Raw genomic sequence first — 16,466 nt, 5'->3', positions numbered from 1 at the left:
TAAGAAATAATCAGGATAACTTCAGAAATGCTTGAAGAGACCTACATGAACTGATGCCGAGTGAAATGAGCAGAACTAGGAAAATCATTGTATATGGCAACATCAATATTATAGGATGATTGATGCCAGTTCCAATGATCTTGTGATAAAGAGAGCCATCTACATCCAGAGAGAGGGCTGTGGGAAGTGAATGTGGATCACAACATATCATTCTTACTCTTTTTGTTGTTATATGCTTGCATTTTGTTTTCTATCTCAATTTTTTTCCCTTTTGGATCTGATTTTTCTTGTGCAGGAGAATTGAATAAATATTTTAACATGTATAACATATTGGATTTGCTTGCCATCCTAGGGGAGGGAGAGGAGGGGAAAATCTATGCAAGGGTCAATGTTGAAAAATTATCTGTGTGTACGTTTGGAAAATAAAAAGATTTTTTAAATGCTTTTTGAATTGGATTCCCCTTGGGGGGAATCTTTTTTCCCCCTTAATTGCACTTAAAACTATAATTTTTACTATACCCATATTGCATTATATTTATTTGTGTGAATGTCTTATCTCCTGTTTTAATCCCTTTTGCATACATATTTGTATTCCCCAGCACTAGATGTCTTGCACTCAGTAAGATATTTAGTAAGTATTTGCTGAAGGATTAAAGTGATTGGATCTGGACCAGACCTCATCACGAGCTATAGATATGAACTAATAATTCATCTGCATATTTCATTAAATATAATTTCATCGTGCTTTCAAATTACACAAAGCTAGGAGAAATAGCTAGTTCAGCAATTGATCTTGACAGACTAGTATTGGTTTGAATCTAATAAGATAAAAATTGAGAGAGAAATGTCACATCTTAAGTTAAAAAAAAAAAAATCAATTCTCCAAGCATGGGATGGGAGATTTGATTAGTAATTTGTTTGAAAAAGAGCTGCGGAGTAAGAAGGGGAAATGGGATTAGAACTATAAACTTAATGAGGCATTTGGAAGGATAAGATTAAGTGCCTACTGTGGGCCAGATTTTATATATATAAAATCACTTAATCCTCACAATCACCCTGGGTGTAGACTCTTTTGTCACTAAAGCAGACAGAGGTTGTAACATACCATTATTTAAGGCTACATTTGAATTCAAGTTGTCCTGCCACCGGACCCAGCACTCTCCACTCTGCCACCTAACCATCTCTTTGTATGATGTGGCAGTCAAAAAAGGCTAATGGGATCTTGGTTGCACTGAGTGAGATTCTTAGCCATACTCTGTCTTGGTCAGACCAGTCTGGAATACTTACTCAGTTTAGAGCACTACAGTTTAAGGACACTGATAAACTGCAAAGTGTCCAGGAGAAGGAAGCCAGGATAACAAGTCCATGTCATATGAGGATGTTGAAGAATCTGGGGATATTTGGCGAAGATCCAAGGAGGACATAATAGTTTTTAATTGCCTGGAGAGCTACCAGATAGATGGAAGACAGAAAATTGTTTGTACTCAAGAGGGCAGAGCCAGGAACAATGAGTAGAAATTTCAGACAGGCAAATTAAAAAAAAAAAAAACTTCACCACAATTAGAGCTATATACTAAAAGTGGAATAGCCTGGATCAGGAGATGGTTAGTATCTTCCTCCTTGGAGTTCTTTATGCAAAAGATTGAATGATCTCTTATTTGAGTAAGTTATAATAAACTATAAAGGAAGAGTAGCAGACTTGGAGTAGAGAAGACTAATCTTCCTGAACTCATATGACCTCAGACACTAGACTGCATGATCCTGGGCATATAACCCCATTTGCTTCAGTTTCCTCATCTATAAAATGAACTGGAGAAATGGCAAACCAGTGTGTCAAAAAAACCCCAAATGGGATCATGAAGAGTCAATCAAACATGACTGAATAACAAGAGAAGTTATAAGGATTCCTATGGATTGGATTAGAGAGCTGCTTCCAACTCAAATTCTGGCATTCAGTAATAACAGGTTTTAATCTGAATTATAGAAGGGTTACGATTTATGTCATGGAGTACCACTAGACCAGTGAAACTGCAGATCTTTGAATCACTGGGTATACAGCATCAGGAAGTAAATAATTGGTTACTTAGCACATCACACAATCAGACAGAATGGATCCCTAGGGGTTTACATAGATGTAAAAACTACTGATGACCTATTTACTGAATTTGTTTTTTCTGTATATGAGTAAAACAGTCTTAAAAAAGGTTAGTCTAGTGTGTAAACATACTCCCTGCCAAAGGATTGAATTGTTGACACTGACCTAATGGCCTAGAAAGCAAGCTGTCTAGAACAAACTCAGTGACAATAATACTCCAGTTCTCTACTTCCTGTGGAACTAGTAGAAATGTGGAAAAGAATGGTGGAGCAGAAACCACTTAGCTACTTACCATTTATCACAATTGCCGTCCATATGAACTCCTTATGCTGGACATAAAAGGAGATAACCTCAAATAAAGACTCAATTCTCACTTTCGGTTTCCCTGTCCCTGGTGCTGGTTGGGAGCCAGGATAGTCATGGTTGGGGTGGAGTTGTCAGAGCTTGTTTCCTCTTTCCAGCTGTCATCTCATTTCTGGGCTCTCTAGCTGCTCTGCCCTTTTCCAGGAAGTTGCCAACCACAGACTATTTTTATACATACAGGGTTAAACCACTGATGTTTTTAAAGTCTAATTGTAAGCACATCTCTTTTCCACATGTCCCCCACCTCCACCCCAAGCCTGGAGGCACAGGCACAGCAGGGCCCTGTAGCAGGAGGCAGGTTGTATTCATATTTTATTAGACATTTTATAGGACTTTCTAGAAAGTTCACAAAGCACTCTGTGTGCTTCATCATTTACTCTTTGACCCTGGCCTCGTTTTGTTTATAAAATATAGAGGCTGAGACTTGATCTAGAAAGAGCAAGATGCAGGTGGCAATCAAGGTACAGGGAAAAACAAGATAGGTCTCATTCATTCTGTCACAGCAGGATAGAATGTGGGTTTGTCCTATAAACCCTGAGTGTGTACTAGGACCCACACACTGACACATTCTACTTCTACAGGTCATTCTGAACTGATCTGGCATTAGTAAGGACAGTCAAGGCAATTTACTATTTGTCTAAATTCTTTAGATAATTAATTTCAAGAATTTCTCCCTGGCATGGATTTCAGGGTCATATGGGGCTGTTTAATGCCTTTGAGATTACTGGAGAAGAGCCAAATGTTTGAGAATGCAGAATAGCTGCCTGTTTCAGCTTTCATTTTCTATTCATTTATTACCTCTGCTTCTAGGCTGGGCCAATCCAATTATGACATAGACTTGGTGGGCAAAGAGGCCCCACTAAGAATCCTCCCTGCTACCCTCAGAACACATTGAAGTTGGGGTTATAGCTCTTCTTTTTTTCTGAGGAAAAAACGATTTCCTTGGGAGATGGTCCAGAACCTAATCATCAGCACAGCTCATTCAATAAAACATATTTATTCTGTACAATATATATATATACATATGTATATGTGTATTTAGAGAGATGCAGAGAAATCAAACAACAAATGATCTCTGAGCCCATGGGAACCCAGGACATCAACATAGGGAAGGAGGAAGTCCCTTTGCTAGACTAGGGGACGTGAACCCTCCTCCATTTTTTTGAGGGGCAGGGAAGGTTACCTGCAACAATGGGCAGGATAGAATCACTGCAAACAAACAGAACAACGGGTGATGGGGCTTCTTGGAAGCAGGAAGGGTAAAGACTGGTAAGGGAGCTAGAACTCCCAGTACCCAGTCACCCATTTCTATAAAGTAAAATGTGTCTCTGATTCATAACAAAAAAAAAAAAAAAAAAAAAAAAACCACCAAAAAAACAATCTTCAGGGGGAAAGAGAGGACAAGACCATGACTGACATGCAGCTGACCCTTAGTATGTCAAGCCCTGGACCAGCCTAATAAATAGCACCTGTGAGGCTTGTGGGGGATGAGGATGGAGTAATGGAAGTCCCTAAAACAGGGAACAAGAGGAAGCTGGGGATGGACCATTAGGTCCTGGCACAAAGTGTGAGAAGTTAAGTTCATTACTCACATGCCACTCCTTCCATTTGAACCTTGGGCTCCAGGCAGACAAGGGGGCATATCTTTTGTCCACAGTCAGATGGAAATGGCCTCTATTAAGAAATTTATATAGCCCTGAAGGCTAGAAAATGAGGTTCTTCCTGAGAATCACCCCAAGCTGCAACTGTTTCTAAGAAGCCCAGATCATACTGGGAGATTAGCCCCAGTCCAAAATCACTGAAAGGGTATGGCTGAAAGTGGCCAGAATGGCCTCTTCTAAGGCCCCAGAAGAAGAGCCATGGTTTAGCCGGAGTTGGAGGAGCCAAACCTGGGGCATGGCCCTAAGCCAATACCCTGAGTTTTCCTGTCTTCTCTCACAGGATTCTCCTTCCCCTAGTCACCCCAAGTCGGGCACCACTCCAGGGGTGCTGGGAGAGGCAAGTGGCAGGGAATGCCCCCTCCCCCAGGCTATTAACACACAGAGCTGCCACTGGGGGCAGCGTGGTCTGAAGTCACCTTGTATATTGTAGGGACAGCAATGAAGATGCCCCTTGCCTAGGGTAGTTCAGAAGCCCAACCTGGCCTGGGCCTCTCCTGCTGCGATAGCCTGCACGTCGGTGACATGGCCGATGCCTTTGGTGACACCCTCCCGGAACAGCAACTTGGCACCCACCTTCAAATACTCTGGGTGTTTCAGGAAGCGGAAGCGCACTACCGCCTTCTCCCCAGTCCGCAGTTTGTCCTACAGGAGATATGTAGTCACTAGTGCTGATCAGCTCATCTTGGCCTGGTTGGAGAGCTCTGCCCACAGTGAGTACAATTGGAGTTCTGCCCACCTCAGGGAATATGGGTCCACAATGGGAAGTAAAAGATTCAAGCCAGGGCCACATCCCTCTCCTTTTGTAAGTAGAAATTACTTTCCCCCTAAGGAATCAGGGAATAATTGGACGCCCCTCACCTTGGCGTGGATCTTTTCCACTACAGCCGTCTGCCGCACGTTGCCCACGTGCACAGTCACCTGGAAGCCACGCCGGAAGGTGGTGGCATGGAACAGTAGGACAATCTCTGCCTCGAACACTGAGCAGATAGTGGGATTCATCTCAGGGCTCACCATTACCATGCCCTGTAGAAGCAGAGGCCACCCAGGTCCAGGTGGGACAGACCCCAAATCATGTTTTCCCATTTCTTCAAAAGCCATGGCATGTTATTTCTCCTTCCCCTTTATGGCTCAACTCAAGATTTTAGAACACCTTATTGCTTAAAACTCATCTGTTACAGGAAGCCTTCCTACCTCCTCCTCATTCTAATCACTTCTTTACTCTCTGCACTTTTAGGACTGTAATAGGACACTCAGTTTGTACTATATTAATTCACTTGTCGAGATCGCTTTTCCCTCCAATTCATCCTTCACACCAGATTAATCTCTTAGATTTGCTCACGTCCCTCCCTCTGCTCACAAATCTTCAGTGAATTCCTACTGCTTCTTCTTGGAATTAAAAGTTCTCCAGCATTTGACACCACCTTACCTTTCCAGCTTGATCTCAAATTACTTCTTTTTCATGCATTCTATAATCTAGCCAACCTGGATTTCTCTCTGCCCCTCTGAACATTCCTTGCACACTCCCCTCTGTGCTTTTGTTCATGATATTTCCTATACCTAGAATGTCCTTTTCCTCTACTTTTCTATCCATCCTTTAAAAGTTCAAATCATTTCCTCCATGAAGTCTCCCCTAACCCCTGGTTGATAACCTTTCTCCATCAGATCTTATATAGCACTTCATTTTGTACCTCATTTATAATATATTTTATATTATACTTATCCATGCTTGAGTCTTAATCCCACTAGATGATAAGTGCCATATAAGGATCGGTATGGTATGATGTGTTACTTAATTTTTTATGACTCCCACCCAGCCCCTAGCTCAATGTTCTGTACATGGTAAATGATTAACAAATGTTTGTTGGGTATACGTATTATTTATGTTCCTGACCCCTTTTTATTTGTAGAGGACCTGCCTGTGAATCTTCATTGTGGAATTCAGAAGGGCAGAACTGTTTCTTTTGGGCCTCTCTGCAGTAATGAATAAGAATAGGGCTCTGCATATCAACTATCACTGAACACCATTGCCTCTGAAAGCACTTCCCCAATAGTCCTATCACCATCTATCCATAAGTTTTTTTTTTAGTTCCTCTTGCCTTATCACCAACTCACTTTTCGAAGAAGAGCTCGGTCAAAGTCACCAAGGGCCAGTGTAGCTGCCTGACCAGCTCGAAGTACTCGGCAGGCTGACCGGTTGCGTTGGATGCTGCACACCTTCAGCTCCAGGAAGCGTCCATCATCTGTAGGACCTACCACCAGCTGATCCCCCTCACGACAGATTCCACTGTAATCCAGAGCAGGAATTATAGAGTCAGCTTGGGCCATTTGTCTACTTCCCACAAGGTCCTGGGCTGCCCCTCCCCACCTAAGTTTCTTTTAGAGTAGTGCTTTTCTTCTTGGGGGAAGGGACTTAGGGAAGAACTTTTGATTCAGAGTTGGGGAGCTGCCTTCTCCTGGCTTAGAGCTCCAACTTTAGGGGAAGAGTCTATAGGGAAAAGTCAACTCAAAGCTTAAGAGAATACCACACTGACCACTAGAGAATTATCTCATGATCAAGAGTTTGTTGAAATACTAATAATGTGGACCTGAATGGCCTTATCCCCTCTAGACCTGTGACCTTTAACTCGAAGATAGATCCCAGAAAGGAACTCCTGTCTTCCCTTTTTTAGTTAAGACCAGTTAGGTGGAATTCAGATCATTTCCCAGGGCCCAAGCACCCACACCTCACCCCAGTGCTCTAGAAGAATAATTATCCTAGGATGTGATTCCCAGGAGATAAGAATGCTGTTCCTTTCCACATATAGCATCAGGCTAGTTGTCTCCAGCATTTCTGACAATGAAGGCATAGATTCTTGAAGCAAGTAAGTTCCTTTGGCTAAGGTATTTACTCAGCTTCACAGTAGGAAGGTGGGGATTTACCTCCTTTGGAGTCTGATGCCATCATGTGGAGGGAACCCTCTACCAAAATCTCCCCCAAAAAGGGAGTCACCTGGAAAGTGTCCCTCCAACAACAGTCCCCACCTCTGGCACCGTGTAGATTTCATCCACCTGAGACCAAAGAGGACACCATCAGTGGGTGGCCAAGGAGGCCCAGGAGATTCCTAGGCCTCTGGATAGACCTTGAGGGTCAGCTTCAAGGCAAGCCAAACCAAAACTTATCCCACTCCCTGCCCAGCCCTAGCCCATCTCCTACCTGGAACTCAGTCAGTTGCTGCATGAGCTCTTCCTGTTCTTTACTATTGGTGAGTGGTGGTAAGATGTTGAGAAAGACTTTGAGTAGGTCCAGGCTTTCCCCAGACACACTAGACAATGTGAAAATGGGGGTGACACTGTAGGAAAAGACATTGAATGGTCAGGCAAGAAAGATCCTTAGGGTAGAAGGCAGCTGTGAGATTTCATAGGCTGGCCTCAGGACCCCACTAAGAAAGAAGCTAAGGTTTTAAGATTTTCTCCTATTGCCATCCTAGTTCCATTGTTAGGACAGTTCTGGGATGGTTCTCTGAAGACCAGAAAAAAAGCATGGCACCTAAAGTCTTCCCTGGAGCAAAAAGCACATAAAGAGATATCTAAGTACAGGCGTCATTTTCTTGTTTATGGTCCTGGACCAAGTCATTGTAGCTTGACATTGGCCTTGGGGATATTGGTATATCAGAATAAGGAAGACTTTGTTATAGTACAATGACTTAAAGAACTTGCTAATTGAATCAAAATGGTTTCTCTTCTGGCAAAGAGATTAGGAGTGAGAAAATGGAAGAGGAGAGATGTTTCTAGCTATCTTCTTTTATGAAATAGGAGGTAGACTTACTTGGGTGACTGGGCAAACTGTTGGGCAGCAGTGACAGCATCATCATCAGAAGTGACCAACAAGGGGAGTTTGTGGCAGCCAGGCTGTTTAAGGACCCTTTCCAGCTGGCGTACTGTCCTTTCCACTGTGGCCTTTGAGCATAGGTCCACCTTGCTGACAACAATGAAGAATGGCACTTTTAGGGCGAGGGCCAGCCCCAGATGCTCCCGTGTAGTACCCGCTATAACAGAGAAAGGGGTAGGAAGAATTAGAGAGGGGAGAAAAGGAAATGAGAGAATCAGAGAAGGGAAAGGAACAAGCATTTGTTATAACATCTACTATGTGCTAAACAATATATTAAGTGCTCTTTAGATATTATCTTATTTGATTCTCACAACAACCCTATGAGGTAGGTACTATTTTTAATCTCCATTTTATAATTGAGGAAACTGAGGCAAAGGATAAGTGAATTACCCAGGATCATACAGCTAGGAAATATCTAAGACCAAATTTAAACTCAGGTTTTCCTGGAAGCATAGGATTATAGACTAAGAGCTGGAAGGGATCTTAAAATATTGAGCTATTGGGTATAATCCCTCATTTTACACATGAAGGAACTGAAGCACAGAGGACTCAGGTCACTTGCCCAGGGTCATATAGCTAGTAAATGTCTGAAGCTGGAACTTCAGGTCTTACCAATTCCTCTCAATGTTGCTTACCTGTCTCCATCTGGACTTTGCTTGGGAAAAGACTCAGGGAAATAAGAAGTGTGTGGTCGAGGTCACCCTTAAAAGTACTCACCAATGCCAGTATTTGCACTGACTAGAAGCAGGGCACAGTCAGGACAGTAGGAGGTCAGACCAAAGATGGTTGTGCGTAGGTATTTGTGGTGTCCTGCCAGGTCAATGAAGGTGATCATCTTGGAACTGCTCTCACAGATCTGCTCTGCCGTCCTGGAGTCACTGTAGTTCACCACCTGGACCAGCCCTCTTATTAGCACCTGTTGCTAGCTCACCCTGACCCTTCCTCCTATTTCAAACACCATTTAGATTGAAAGTGCATCTCTTCCTCACAACCTGTCAAATCACTTCTACTACCCTTCCAGTCCTTCCCCAGAGTTTGATCCCATTCAAGCTTCCTCTCTTTCTGCATACCTCACCCCTGCTGTTAAAGCCAAGGATCTCAAAGCTGATGCTAGAAGTACGACCAGATTGGATCTCATGCAGATGACGGAAGAGATTGAGCCGGGCCCTGCCCCGCCCATTGTCTAGCTCCCCCTGGGTCAGCACCCCTAGAAGAGTTGACTTCCCAGAGTCCACATTGCCAAGGACAGCCACTCGAAGGTCCAAGAACTGTGAAGAAATCAATTCAAGGTCAGGAGTCCTCTCTCTCCTGCCTTCATTTTGGGGTATCTTGGGCAACAAGAGGAAGTGAGCTACCCCAAGAAGCTTGGGCAGGGGAAATGATCCCAGGAGAGGGGCAAGGACACATGTTTGGTCAGGTATGTGTATGGAGGGAAGACATGTTAGGGGATGGATTTACCTGCTGGTTGTCAGGGACCTTGCGCACCAACACCTCAGTGATCTTTCGAGGAACATCGCTATCGTAATCCACCTCTCGCTCCCGGAGAACTGTGATGTCTGCCCCCACCCTGTGTACAGCAAGGTCAGTCCCCTACTCCCAGTTCAGTGCATAATCCCATCCCAATGACTCAGTGCCACCTGCCTTCCCTTGCCTCTCCAGCCTGGATCAACCAGGTGCTCCTTTCTTCAATACTTCTACTCTTACTCACTGCTTTCTTCCTCTTTTCATTTTCCATCCATAACCATAACCTCTCCCCTATCTCTCCAAAAGCTCAGAGCAGGGGCCACAAGTTTGGATGCCCTGAAGCAGGCCCCAGAACCTTAATTTCTCCCTCTCTCTGGCACTGAACTTAGCCAAAAGACAGGTGCAAGGAAACCCCACCCTAATGCCCTGGGGAAAAAACAAGATAGGGAAGTGCTATCAGAAAGGTACAGAGGGAAGGAAGGAAAGTGGGGAAGGGAACATACTTCTCAGCCATCCGGTGAAGGGTCTTGAGGGATGCCCGCATCTCCTCATCAGCCAGCCCCACTAATAGCCCATTGTCCTCCACCCCAATCTGATAGACAGCCTCTCCCCGGCCTTCTTGGAGCCGCCATTTCATCTGTGTCACCAAGTGCTCAAAGCGGTATTGGGATGGGTTTACCAGCTTCAACTGGGAAACAGAGAGGTACAAAAGGTGAAGTTATATGTGGACCTTCATTTGCCATAAGGAGGCCCAAGGCCATCTATCTCCCTATAGATTAGTGGGAATAATTTAATCTATTCACTACCTAACCCTACTTCCACCCTGGAAATGAATCCAGTCCCTTCTAAGACAACCTTTTCTAAACCCCATTCCCTTAAGAGCTAGGGATTCAGAAGAAACTCAGGGATGGAAACCCACACAGGTCAGGGGCAATCCTGATTCCCCTACTCACCCAAGACTCACCTTGTACTCAATGTTTCCATCCTCAGCCTGTAAAGAAACATAAGACCCGGCAGTCACTGCATACTGCTCTAACCCCTCCCCTTTTTCTCCTGGACTCCAGCCTAGTCTCCAAGTTATTCTCTTCAAACAGCAGGAGACCCAGAATGCAGAACCTTGCCAAGGCAGGAGGTAGCTGAGGGACCAGGATAACTCCCTCATCTGGCCCATCCAGCAGGGAAAGCTGCACTGCTGGGCCCCAGGGAGTAGTCCACTGACCCAGGGAGAGAGCACAAGAGTTCCTCCCTCCTTTCTGTCATCAGTCCCACCAGAAAAGATATTAAATTGATGTCCCCAGAGGTCAGAACCTCCTCTACCCTCCTTGGGCTGAACTAAACCATCTCTCAGATAGTCAGCACTTCCTGCTCCACCCCCTTGACTGATGTCATGAGGAGTAAGAGGCTGTAAAGAACTTCTATGTCAGGGCCAGAAGGTGAGCTCAGCACTGTCCATTCTAAACACTAAAGTCCAAACTAAGGAAGGTCAGGTTAGGAGAGGTCTAAGTAAGAGGCATGAATTGAGGCTGAAAGGCACAAAAGTATTCTGAATGACCCAGAGATCCTTGAGCAGTGCTGGAGGCATTTAGGAAAATTAGCTTATGTCCTAAAGGATTTTAATGCCATCCAAAGATTTCTTCTTCCTTTGAGGAAAGGAGACAGGAAAGAGGGTCCCATCTTCTTTAAAATTTCTTTCTTAAAGGTCTTCACACTTATCCTAGATTCTACTCTGCACTTATTGCATCTTCATCCTACAGACTTGGATGAACCAAACTCAAGTGTTCCTTTGAGTTCCTTACTCCTTTAGTCTATTCATTTATTTAAAAAATAAATAAATAAAAAGAAGTGCTTATACCCAGCCACTCTTCTTTAAGCTGGCCCAGGAATCTGGGGGCTTAGTCCCCACTCATTCAGTAATTATTAACCTTTATTCCTCAGACTTCTACCCTCATGGTCTGTCCTTATTTCTCAATTAGTTTTCCTCACTATTTAGCAAGTAGCACTCACTGAGTTAGGACATACTACAAAAAATAGTATGTATTGAGACAAAGTTAGAAGGGTAAAAATTGCAAAACAACACATGTAGGTTTGATGCCCAGAAAAACATTTTAACAATTAGAATGCCCAGAAGTGGAACGGACTACCTAATGGGCTCCCTCCCCTTGGAAGTCTTTTAGCAGAGACTGAAAAACTATGGGGGATCTTTTAAGAGTTGGCATGAACAAAGTGGTAATTGAGGTCCCTTCCAACTCTCAAATTTTGTGATTCTGGAAAAGATCTTTCCCTTCTGACTTCATCTAGCACTTTGGTTTACATCTCTGTAAATTAGTTATCATGTCTTATTGAATAATACAGTTATCTATGCACGCATCATATCTTCTGCTAGACTAAGTTCCATTACAAGTACTTGCCCTGAAGTCATTAAGCTATAGGTTCAAATCTCTAACATTTATTAGTTGTATGACCATAGGTAAACAACTCAATCCCTCTTGAGCCTTAGTCCCTTCATCTATAGAGTGAATAATGAAACCTCACAGAGTTCTGAGGCTAAAATGAAAACGTATGTATAATTCTTTGAAAACTTTCAAGTGCTACATAACTACCAGCTAGAAAGAATTATAATCTCCCACAAAACCTAGTACACAACAAGGACATAATAACTGCTTACTGAATAATTCCTATTTTCCCCCAGAGACTATAAACTTATAGTCCTTGATGATGAAAGAAGGGGTAGATATAGGGGTTTTTTCAATCTCCCAGACCCAGAATCTTCTTCACCTCAAAATACAATTATCCCCAACAAAAAGGCCAATTTAAACAGAGGATTGTCAATATTCACCCCCCTCTTTTGTACTCAATTCTTTCAGGTCATGGGGAACTAGAGAAACTTGGGGCATACATATATTTATTAGGGTTCTCTTTCTTTCCCACATAACCTTTTTTTGAGAGAAAAAGGTTATGTCCTTCTCCCCAGGATCACTTAACTCACTTTGGGGAAATGTGCCAGGAAGGGGAAAAGTACTTCTCTGATCTTTTTATTGGTCTCCTTCCCAAAAGGTAAGTCCGCCACTTTCTAGCAACTTGTTCTTTCAGCCTCTCTCTAATGTTCCCCCCTCCCAAAAAAAAAAAAAAAAAAAAAAAAAAAACCCTCAAGGTTATATAGAATGGGATAGGGACATATTCCAACTACTTTTTTCCAGGTTTCCTCTCTTCTTGGGTAGAGAGAGGTATAGGACTTGGAAGAATGTTCCTTTTGTCTTTTTCCACCCTTACTCCATGGAACAAATTCAGGATTTGGACAGAGGGTTCTTTGACAAAAGACCCAAAACTGAGTAAAAGAATGTTGGTTATTTTTCCTCAAAGCCCCCTTTCTAATGCAATACTGCCCCCTCCCTGACATCCCCACATAGCACAAATATAGATTGGAAGAGGGAAAGCATTTTTCTGTTTTTCTTCAATCCTCCTTCATAGGATAGGGGCAGGTAGATAAGGTGGATGGGATGTATTTTCTCTCTCAAATCCTTAACCCTGACAGGTGCAGGATAAAATGAGGGTGGAAGGGTGGAGTATACTTTCTGCCCCTCCTTAAGATTCCAACCTAATTCATAAGACAAAGAGAGGTTCAGGATTAAGGGAATTCTCTTTGTCTCTCCTGGAGCTCCATCATGGAGTTAAAGGGGGTACCCTCTTTACCCCTCTCTCCAACCCACATGTCATAATACATGCAGGTACTGGATAAAGAATTGCCCTACCTGTCCCTCTCCTTACTCACCGCCCCCCCCCCCAAAAGACAAGCAAAGGTCCAGGATAAAAGGCTTTCTTTCTGCCCTTCCCCGTGGAGCAGATACAGGATGGAAGCTGGGCTCTGATCCTAAAGGATGTCCCTCATAGAACAAGGATTGTACGGGAGGTGTGTTCTCTACTTTTCCCTAAGCACTCTCCCCTTGAGGCAGGTCCAGAAGAGAAAAGTATGCTCTCCGACCCTTCAGGACACCACCGTGGCAGGTGTGCAAAGGGAGAGGCTGTGCTCACAGATCTCTGGAACCCCACCATGGGGCAGGTGCAGGAAGGGAGGCTGCACTATTGACCTTTGGGATCTCTTCTCATCGGACAGGTGGGGGTGGGGGGGGCTGTGCTCTGGCCTTTTGGGAGCTTTCATGGAACAGGAACAGGAGGGGGACTGTGCTCTCTGGCCTTCCAGGACCCCGTCCCCGTGGGGTATGTGGGGGGACTGCGGGTTCTGACCCTCCAGGATCCATCCACTGAGCAAGTACCGGCGGGGGGGCTCTGTCTTTTGACCCTCCCTGGGGCAAAGGCATCGGGAGTGTGTGTGTCTCGAAACTGAGCTCTCTCACCCTCTGGAACAACCCCACAGGCAGGTAGAGACAGGGAGGGAGGAGGAGCTCCCCTCCCCACGCCGGGCCCTCTCCTCACCTCAGGAGGCAGATAGGGGGGGTTGTTGGCTTTGCCCCCTCGGTTCCTTCCGCTCTTCTTCTTCCCCTTCGGGGCCCCGCCGCCGCTGCAGCCGCCTCTGGTCTTGAGGCCGCCGCCGCCGCCGCCGCTGCTGCCGCCGCCGCTGCCGCCGCCGACCGCACCACCGCCACTGCCCGGGGGACCCCCAGCGGGCCGGCAGCAGCCGCCGAACAGCTCGGACACCCGCGAGTCCATCCGCCGCTGCCCCCTGCCCTTACCCCTGCCCCTCCCCCCCGCCGCCGCGGCCGCCTAGTTTGAGCCTCCGCCACCGCCACTGCCACCGCGTAGGGCCGAGCCTGAGAGGAGCGGGGCGGAGCTCTACATAGGCCCCGCCCCTAGGCAGTCTCTCCCTCCCCCACTCTTTTACCCCTTTCGGACGCGTCGGAAGACAGCCGCGGAGCACCACGGGATACGAAGTCCCCAGCGTTACTGAGACTCACTATAAAAAGCGTTCTACCATCCTATAACTCCCAGTGGACACCGCAGGGAGAGGAAAGTTTGTTTCTGGGCACAAGGCACCAAGGGAATTGTAGTCTCACTTCGACTACCCCGGGGCTCCGAGAGACTTTTTTCCTTAACCTTCCAAAAGGAGGGCACCACAAGAAATTCTTAAACTCATGCTGTTACATACGCACACAAGACACACTTCTGAGTGGGTTGGTGCGGGGGTCAGCTATCCGGATCCCGTTTTAAGCGAGGGAATAAGGGAGGAAGGAGAGGGGAAGTTATATTACAAATAAGCTTAGTGCTCCTGGGTTCTCAAGCACTGCTGGGATTTCAGGATTTCAGGGTTCCTGAACTAGCCCTGCACCATATCAAGGTCTTTACCCCGTAGTCTGAGGGTCTAGAGTACGAGAATTTGAAGCATCAATCCTAAATCCTCTTCCGCAGCCCTAACCTGCCTCAGTTTCTCCTTTGTGCCTCCGTCAGTCATGCCTTTGGCGTGAGTCAAGGAACCCAGGGCTTGTGGGCGTGTGGGCGAATGCGGTTAAGTTAATTACGATTGTTATTGTTGTGATGACTTTGCCGGCTTTACATTGTAGCCACTCATCTCAATTGCCTCCTCCTCCAATCCTCCAAGACGACTTCAGGTAGTTTTCAGCAGCCTGAGGCACCTTTACACTCCCAGCACGTGGTACAGAAGGCTAATAAACCTATCGGGTCTGCCCCAGAGCTAAAAACACACCAAAGCAGTGGAACACATCTTAACCTGCCCCGCCTTCTCCCTCTCCCCCCCAAACTAGCTCCCCCTCCTCTTTGTTTTGAAGCCGAACCAATCAGGAAAGATATAACCCAAGTTTATTTCCAAACACCCAGACTTATGGGAGGGTTTAGGTACCTCCGGGAGGAGGAGCAGAGGCCCTTAGTTGCATCAGATCCAGGAAGACAGGAGGGGAGGGCGGAGTAGGGAGCAGATGGAGGAGGAGGAGGAGGAGGAGGAGGAGGTTGACTTAACACTAATAGAAACTTGACCTAGAGCCTGAAGGATTTTTGACTTTTGACTTAATAGCCAGAGTCAGCACTTAACGCGATCCCCAGTCTCCCGGGTCCTAGTTACCAGCAGTTGCACAAACATCCAACATCCGAACTAACTACCAGGAAGGCAGAGTGATCAAGTAGTTAGTTCAATGGGCAGCTCAGAGTCAGGACGCAAAGTATCTATCTATTCCTGGACCCTTCCACTGACTCACAAAGCATGCACTCCCTCCCCAGGCACAAACACTGGGTACATAATAAACAAACCAAAAAACTGTCCTGTCTACATGACATTGATTGAACCTTTCTCAGCTTCTATGAATATGTTCTTCTCCAAGATTCAGTTTCTCTACAAGCTAGAGGCAGTGACTTACCTCCGGTGTTGCTCTCTGGGGCTCTGAGGGGGAGCTGGAGGATCCCACAGCAGAAAGCAAGGAGTGTGGTGGACTGTGGGTCATCGTTCCCCTCTCTCCCCTCCCCTCCTCCTAGGCTCCGTGGGCTAGTTGGGGTGGAAGAGTGAAATCTGTAAAGCAAAACGGACCACCCCACACCAGCTGACTTCAACCAAGTGGGATCTCCTCAGTCTCAGTTGTCCAGGAACCCCACAAGAGGATCTTTTCCTCCTTTTGTTTCTTGGGTTCAGAGGAGTTGGAGGAAACAAGGACTCTTTCGGATGGAATTATTATGGGGACTGAGCCGGGCAAACTTGCTGAGGAAGGCAAGCAGAAGGATGAAGGATGGGTTTTGGAAGGAGGGAGGTTCCTTTGTCCCCTTAGTGCCCCCAGTCCACCACATGGATAAGCTGATAGCCACCCTGCTGCACTCGTCTGATAACCCGACTCACTCTGCCCCATGGGTACTTGAACAGCCTTCCCTCCCCTCATCCTCTCGTCCTGCTAAACGGGGATCTTCTAGTGGTAGGAGAGGGGATTTCGGGTGGTTGATGGGGGTGGTCAACGCTCCTGCCTCCTCTCCACCTGCCCCACTGGAGATAAGGCTGGCCAGACAGGTGGGGCAACATAGGTCACCATGGTGTCAGAGGAGGGAGTGGGGAGGCCAAAGGGCGTGT

General features: G+C 45.9%; 1 protein-coding gene across 6 annotated transcripts; it reads right to left on the bottom strand.

The window, feature by feature from the left end:
* Positions 1–3,439: 3,439 nt before the first annotated feature.
* On the bottom strand, positions 3,440–16,397 carry GTPBP2 (GTP binding protein 2). Of its 6 annotated transcripts, none has more exons than XM_031964781.1 (13): positions 16,242–16,397; positions 15,772–15,920; positions 10,416–10,442; positions 9,955–10,139; positions 9,446–9,554; positions 9,058–9,255; positions 8,705–8,879; positions 7,925–8,144; positions 7,313–7,448; positions 7,109–7,167; positions 6,232–6,403; positions 4,978–5,142; positions 3,440–4,761 (listed from the first exon to the last, which is right to left on the bottom strand). In XM_031964781.1, the coding sequence occupies exons 2-13, from the start codon at positions 15,853–15,855 to the stop codon at positions 4,585–4,587; spliced, it is 1,707 nt and encodes a 568-aa protein (XP_031820641.1). In that variant the 5' UTR covers positions 15,856–15,920; positions 16,242–16,397; the 3' UTR covers positions 3,440–4,584. The 6 variants fall into 6 exon arrangements, with proteins under 6 accessions (XP_031820641.1, XP_031820642.1, XP_031820639.1 ...); XM_031964782.1 differs by having other exon boundaries at positions 15,772–15,896; XM_031964779.1 differs by lacking the exons at positions 15,772–15,920; positions 16,242–16,397 and adding an exon at positions 13,883–14,129.
* Between the last annotated feature and the right edge of the window lie 69 nt (positions 16,398–16,466).

This window comes from Sarcophilus harrisii, chromosome 4 (genome assembly GCF_902635505.1).
Source record: "Sarcophilus harrisii chromosome 4, mSarHar1.11, whole genome shotgun sequence".
NCBI lineage: Eukaryota > Metazoa > Chordata > Mammalia > Dasyuromorphia > Dasyuridae > Sarcophilus > Sarcophilus harrisii.
This window is presented reverse-complemented; position numbering and strand designations above follow the sequence as displayed.